The sequence below is a fragment of the Salvia hispanica genome, chromosome 1, assembly GCF_023119035.1.
Source record: "Salvia hispanica cultivar TCC Black 2014 chromosome 1, UniMelb_Shisp_WGS_1.0, whole genome shotgun sequence".
NCBI classification, from domain to species: domain Eukaryota; kingdom Viridiplantae; phylum Streptophyta; class Magnoliopsida; order Lamiales; family Lamiaceae; genus Salvia; species Salvia hispanica.
The window spans coordinates 11,664,024-11,671,466 of NC_062965.1; the positions used below are offsets into that span (position 1 = coordinate 11,664,024).

The following is a 7,443-nucleotide window of genomic DNA, read 5'->3' on the forward strand; positions in this document are numbered from 1 at the left end:
TGAAACCTATTATTTATAAATGGAGAAAAAGTAAAAGTATTTTTAGATGACCAATAATTCAAAAATACTAGTGCTTTTATCAAATTTGATATAAATGTCCATAATCTGACAATGGTCAGTGAATATAGTGATTGAATCATCGAGAAACATGTAGAAGATAACCATCAATTTACATATGAAATGACCAAGAGGTAGATATCTATCAATTTAAATAGGAAATGACCAAGAGGCAAAATAGAGCAACAAAATGAGGACGGAGTAATAAGTGACCAAAATGTTTTTAGCTAATTTATGCCTTTTCTGATAAAATTGATCTTGGACGAAATTATCAGTCAATTTTTCATAAAATTACAATGACAAAATTTTATCATTGTCTTTCCTAGCTAAATTCGAAAACTAATTTTATTTCTATTTCTATGAGACTATCCCTCAATCCTAAATTATTTTATCTCGGCCATCTTTTTGCATCAACCGTTTTTTTAATTTTCTTAAGATGCATATCAAACATGTGCGCAAGTGCATCGTACTATTTCGATCAATTCAAATTATGGAAACCAACTCGTGTGGCAGGCCTCAACATTCTGCGCACATTTGATATGTATAGTTTTTTAAAGTTGCTTATACAACGCAAACCAAACTTATTCTCGGTATTGCACGCATATGTTTGGTATACATAACATGAAGTTAGTACATTCTTAAAATATCAAAATAAACTTGCGCGTGCATTGTCAAGGCCAAGCACTTGCATGTTTGTTTAGGATTGATATACATAGTATGAATTTGGCCAATTCATATATGCATACCAAACTTGACATGCCTGGCCTCGGCACTATGCATAACTAGTTTGATATACATAGTTTTATACTACTATTATGTATGGCAAACACATTCTAAAGTATAAAACATTTAAAAGAGGATTTACGTACATGGCAAATATAACTAAAAATATCGTCATCATAGCAAAATAAAGGAACGAGCAGGGAAACAAGAACATAACTATGACGACGGACGACAACAATAGCAAGATGAAGTTGGAGAGACATGTGATAAATGGATAGAAATATATTTAATTTGAATGAAAAACATTTATTATTCTTTATCTCAAATAAAAATATCGGTCAACTATTAATTTGGACTACTATTGCAATACTCAAACTACCGGTTGCTAAATAATGTTTTGGGGGGTTGCTATAATTTTTTAAATAAAAGGGGTCGCATTAATAATATGGATAAGAATGAGGATATTGATAAAGATTCCATAAATTGGTTCATTTAACTTGTGACCGATTCAAAGCAGCCTTAGCCTTTACTCTTTCTCCACATTTGACTCGCCTGGTACAAGGTATCTCCTCCATCACAGCTGTAGTTATTTAATTTGTATAAATCTCTGCTGATTGTATTTATTTCTGCAGTTACTTTTAGAATGATGTTTGAACTGAATCGCTAATTAAGAAGTTAATTTATCGGTTAATCTTAATCCAATTTGTAATGTTTTTTCGAAATATTTTTGTGAATATTAGGTTTTTGAATGAGCAGTGAATTCAAATTAATGAGATTTATGAGCTAGTATTAATGCCTTGACTTGCATTCATGAAACATGTGATTGGATAAGCATTGGCAAGAAACTCTTCTCATTCGGCTCAAAACCAGATGAGATTAATGAGGAATTTAGAGATGCCTGCCTATCTATGAACATCAATCATATTGTGATTAATAATTTGATTTGATTTTTGAAATTGAGTTTGCATAACAAATTGTTAGCTGCAAATGAGATTCACATATTCATTTCTTGGTCAAAATAGTTTAATTTTCCTTCTTACAATGTAGTATGTGTGAATGATATCAAAAAAGTTTCTTGAGTAGTTACACAGAGCTCACTTGACTGAAACTTTTTCTATGACAAGAGTTATGTTTTGTTACCAAGAAATCAATGAAAAAAGTCACATTTTCAGTAGGAGTGCATTCGGTTTCTTTGCAATTGACACTATGTTGACTAAGTTCATCTCATGCAACCAGTATTTCAACTCATACACCGTTTTGGAATTTGACTCGAGGTTACAAGCATTTATGGTGTGGAAATTTGATGTGAGATGTGAGAAGTTTAGCACCCTAAACATGTATTATTCTTAGAGCCAATTTTTCATGAATATATGCTGTATGCAGTTGGTAATTTGGTAATCCTATGCCTTTTTCTTTGTCAAATTCTCTATAGTAGTTGTTTAAATGAATTTAGTCACTGGTCAAAATCCCTAAATGCAGAAGGCAGCTGTATTACCTACATAAGCATGTAGATTTGAGTAATCTCTAATCAATTCTACTTGCTATGACAATGACTGATCTTTTAGGTTCAACCAAATTGGATATTCTGCTAAATTGTTTAATGGTAGATCGGACGTTAATTACAATGTTAATTAGTATCACAAGACGCAGTAACTTTGCATAAAATCTTGCAGATATAAGCATTTGCAATGGACTCTGAGGTTGTGATGCACGATGGTGGATGTCATTGCAAAAGAGTAAGGTGGAAAGTTGAAGCTCCCTCGAGTGTGGTAGTCTGGCAATGCAGCTGTTCTGATTGCTCGATGAGAGGAAACACTCACTTTGTTGTCCCGTCCCAGAAATTCGAGCTCAACGAAGATTCAAAACAGTTCCTAACAACATACACGTTTGGCACGCACACAGCAAAGCACATTTTCTGCAAAATCTGTGGAATTACATCATTCTACATTCCACGGTCAAATCCAGACGGTGTAGCTGTTACATATAAATGCGTAGATCCAGGAACACTAAAACATGTGGAGACCAGGCATTTTGATGGACAAAATTGGGAGAGCTCGTACAATAGGTCAGGCATCTCCGCATGTTCAAAAATTCTACCAAAAGGTGATGATGATTAGGTTTAGATGTTCCAACATGTGGACTATGCTGTTAATTTTATAGTTTCTAGTAACACCATACACATTATGTGCTTGGAAATGGTTCATATGATATGTTAAAAGCGATTCCTGCCCCTGCTCATGCCCCGATGATTCGCCCCCACCTCATAAGTCATATGGTTCCTGTTGAAGAGAAAAATGAACATGCCACACAAGATTTTCTGTTCACTACAACACCTTAGTTCACGTAATATTATTTTACCTTCTTCTAGGATCATTCACCAAACTCATTGTTGATAGTTGCATTGCTAGATCAGTACTAGAGTAGTTGCTTCTTGAATTAGCTTGATCGACTGGCCATGTCTTCGGCAGGACTAGTCCTCTACTTCACATATGGTCGGCCATACATGAGATAACATAGCATAGCTTAGCATGTACACGGTGATAGGGTTTAGGGAAGTTAGGATTACCCTCTGAATGCTGGAGCCATCCACCATATATCTACCACAATTATCACATTCTTCTCCTGCGAATAATATTCATATTTAATATAGTATGTGGTATTAAACAAAAGCTTATTTGCATGATTGTTATAGGGATTGCAGGGGAATCATGCTACATTCAGGAAATCAGTAATCAAACGTAAATTATACTCCTCTGTCCTTTAAAGTAGACAACATTTGTCATTTTGGGAAAACCTTAAAATTTTCTGCTGCAGAGGACTAAATCAAATTTTAAGAGATCAGAACTTCCCTACCTAAAAGTCTAAGCATAATTGAAAAGTATCACCTTTACATTGTGCCTTGAAAATAAGCATTTTTTCGCTTTGCTTCATCGTCTTTGTGGCCTTAGCAAGAGCACGGCAGAAAATGCTTTTCCCAACATTGAATTCAACTCCATATGCTTTGGATACAGCAAGCTCCATCTTCCAACTTAGCAGAAACTCCCAATCCCAATCTAATAAAAGAAATTAAAAATTAAAGTCCCAATCCCAATCATTAAAACTACAAAATTTGCAAGAAGAATAGGTGTTGAAATAAGCATTTCCAGAATCAAATGCTATACACAAACAAGTAGAGAAGCATGCTAATTGTGAGAAACATTTGAAAGCCCCATAATACATTATCATTTGATCCCTGAATCTGTCTCTTAATTTATGAGCGTTCAATAGATGAGCAAAATATACTCCAGATTTAATGACTAATTGAACATGCTGAACCTACCATCTTCTAGAGCTGTATATTTATCTTTACTCATTTGATGATCTTTGTCACAGTTAGAAGGAAATAGTAAACTTCTAATCACTCTTGTTTCCATGTTAATGCTTATTCATAGAAGAGGGTTGAGACATACCAAACTATTAATTCACTTTGCCATTCAACTAGTGCCAACCTGAGTGGCAGAGATGTTTGTATTCAAGATCATCAATACAGAATACATCTCAATAAGGATAAAAACCTGCTACTAAAGTTGCTCAAAATGAGCACAAGTATTTTGAAACAAGTAATTACCTGCAACAATTTAATGGTGTATTTTGAAATAAAAATTGTAGTACATATAAAAAAGAGTTATGCTAAAAAGGAAGCAATCGATTACTCCCCCCAAAATTTCAAACTACCCAAGCGTGATGAAACGCAAATAGACTATATTAGCAAATATCTTTTACAAACCAGAGTCACATCGAGAATTCGATGTCCACATAATTGTTGCAACACAATAACAAACATGCCAAACAAAACAAGCCAAAACACACAACATTTATTCAAGCAAGTAGCGGACCACCGTTGCGCTGCTTAAGTGTTCTCAGTTCTGGAAAGTGAAGGGCAGAAGATAACCAAATCACTTTGTTTCTTCAATGTGCAAGACTTGAAGAGTTTGAAAACCTCCTTCCTCAGTTTCCCAAATCCGTCCCACGAATGCCTTGTTTTTCAACTTGAGCACCTCTAGCTTTTCTAGAAGTGCTAGGATACTCATTTGACTCCAATCAAGATATGTACCAGCTAAAGTTAGGCTCTTCAGCGTTTGTGGAAATTTATTGTGTGGGGGAAGGCTCTCAAGTCGACCTACTGAAGGTAGAATTGGATACACATCACTTATTAGCTTCAAATGTTCAAGACAACCCAATTCTGCCAAACTATCAAATGATATTATCCTTCCCTCCAAAAGCAAGGATAATTTCCCCCGAATGCCCATTTTTTTCAAATTACGTGACCTGTTGAATAATTCTTTGGTGCAACTTTCGGGAGAAATAGTTCCTAATGACCTAATTTTTTCACCACCTTTCCCAGGTTTGCCGACCTTGTACAAATTAGCGGAAGCATTGGTCTTGAAGTGCCTTAACTGAGTGAACTCTAGAACATCAAGTTTGACATCAAGGGTACGAGATGTTGTATTCACTAGAAGGGTTTGTATGTTACAAAGCTTTGACAAATGAGCAGGAAGAACACTCATACTGGAAGACAAAGCAAAGTACCTCATGTGAAGCAAATAGTACATATCAGAATCAATATGAAGGAATATGATCCGCTTAGCATCTAAAACTCTGAGTAGTTTGAAGGCTTCTGGGGAAATAAGTTCTATAAACAAACATTCTTGGTCCTCGGAGAAAACAAATAATGGACGGGTATGAGGACACAAAGGTTTGCTAGATATGAACGATGGAATATTGGAGCGAATGGAAAGACGACGAGTCTTTGATAGTTGAGGAACAATAACTCCATCGTTGAACTTAATTTCTATGAGGAAACTCTTTGTTCCTTTCCCAGCTTCTGTTTTGCAAAATTTATGTAGCATGCGATGGACGCAGCTAGCTTAACTTTACCATCAATCTTTTTCCGTGCAATTTTCACAAAGTTGCAAATACGCTTCTACACATTCCTCCAAAGCACATTGACAATGATTTTACAGTTACATTGATCCGTGCAATATGGTGCAAGTTTGGAGGAGTGTGCAGAAGCGTGTTTGCTAATCTTATCCGCGGAAACTTTTAGAAAATTGCACGGAAAAAATGTTCTGCACATTCCTCCAAAGCACATTGACAATGATTTTTACAGTTACATTGATCCGTGCAATATGGTGCAAGTGTGGTGGAATGTGCAGAGGCGTATTTGCAGAATCTTATTCGCATAAACTTCTTGAAAATTGCACGGAAACAAAAGTGAAAATTGCACGAAAATTGCTCAAAGTGAAAACCTGCCGCATTGATTGTTTGCTACATGAATTGTGTAAAACAAAAGCTTGTATAAAAGGAAGGGATAATTTGGTAACACCCCGAAACTTCAAAAGCTTATTAGCTTAATTGAGTGGACTAGATGGTGTTAAGAATTTCCATCTATGTTTTAAAATGATCTATCGTTAAGTTGTATGGGAATGAAGACGAGATATAGAATAGTTGTTGCTGTTTGCCCCCACGATTATCTCAATAAAATCAAAAGAATAAATCCAAAATAAAAGTCCTTAATGTTCAATACACGCACCGAGAGTCCAATAAAGTCCACAAATTTATCGAACCCTAATCTACTACAATTGGGGAGAGACGTGCAAGTTTCGGACATACGATTCAATGGTTGTAATCTTTTCCAAGGAAGCCCGATCCATCGACGGGAATCACCAATGTTCTTCGCATAAGAGATACCTTTCCTACATAAGAAGAAAGTTAGAAAGAGTAAGATACATCAACAATTAGTAAAATCTATAAATAGAATTTTGGGAAAATCAAATAATATCCAATAGAAGATTTGAGTATTCTTCCTGCTCGTTTCTCACAGTTGTGGAATAGACAAACTCTTATAGTCAATGCAACATCTCGTACCCTTAATATTACACCAGATATTCTGGAGTTCACACAATTAAGGCACTTCAAAACAAATGCTTCAGCTAATTTGTGCAAGCTTAGTAAAGATGAGAAGGGTAATGAAAAACTTGAATATTTAGCCACTATTTCACCCGAAAGTTGCAAAAAAAAATTGTTCAAGAGGGCCCGTAATTTGAAGAAACTAGGTATTTGTGGGAATCCTTGCTATCATTTGATAGTTTGGCAACATTGAGATATTTAGAAAATTTGAAGCTACTAAATGATACTCCCTCCGTCCCGCTTCAGCAGTCCCATTGACTTTTCTGCACTCATTTTGTAAAAATAATAATAAATAGTTATAGTGGAGAAATAATAAAGTAAAAAAGAGAATAAAATAGAGAAGAGCCTTATCTACATTATTCTCTTTTTTACTTTATTATTTCTCCACTTTAACTATTTATTATCATTTTTACAAAACGAGTGCAGAAAAGTCAATGAGACTGCTAAAGCGGGACGGAGGGAGTACATATCAAAATGGCCAACTGGATAGTCTCCCCCCACATGATAAATCTACATCAACACTATAGAGCCTAACGTTAGCAAGCACTTATCTTGATTGGAGTCAAATTAGCAGTCTATGACTTCTGGAGAAGCTAGAGGTTCTCAAGTTGAAAGATAAGGATTCGTGGGACGGATTAGGGAAACAAAGGACGGAGGTTTTTGCACTCTTAAAGTCTTGCACATTGGAGAAATTGACTTAGAGATTTGGTTATC

The 7,443-nt window shown here is 35.3% G+C and overlaps 2 protein-coding genes across 2 annotated transcripts; one reads left to right on the forward strand and one right to left on the reverse strand.

Annotated features, from left to right (window-relative positions):
• Positions 1-1,255: 1,255 nt before the first annotated feature.
• Positions 1,256-3,010, forward strand: LOC125204693 (centromere protein V). The gene is made up of 2 exons (XM_048103403.1): positions 1,256-1,342; positions 2,454-3,010. The coding sequence occupies exon 2, from the start codon at positions 2,469-2,471 to the stop codon at positions 2,895-2,897; it is 429 nt and encodes a 142-aa protein (XP_047959360.1). The 5' UTR covers positions 1,256-1,342; positions 2,454-2,468; the 3' UTR covers positions 2,898-3,010.
• Positions 3,011-4,715: 1,705 nt separating this feature from the next.
• Positions 4,716-5,669, reverse strand: LOC125187054. Its single transcript, XM_048083567.1, has one exon. It carries the CDS (start codon positions 5,667-5,669, stop codon positions 4,716-4,718), a length of 954 nt encoding a protein of 317 aa, XP_047939524.1.
• Positions 5,670-7,443: the final 1,774 nt, after the last annotated feature.

What these genes read in the sequence shown, in the direction of transcription:
- LOC125204693 (XM_048103403.1), top strand. Translation starts at nt 2,469, where the DNA reads ATGGACTCTGAGGTTGTGATGCACGATGGTGGATGTCATTGCAAAAGA.
- LOC125187054 (XM_048083567.1), bottom strand. Translation starts at nt 5,669, where the DNA reads ATGCTACATAAATTTTGCAAAACAGAAGCTGGGAAAGGAACAAAGAGT.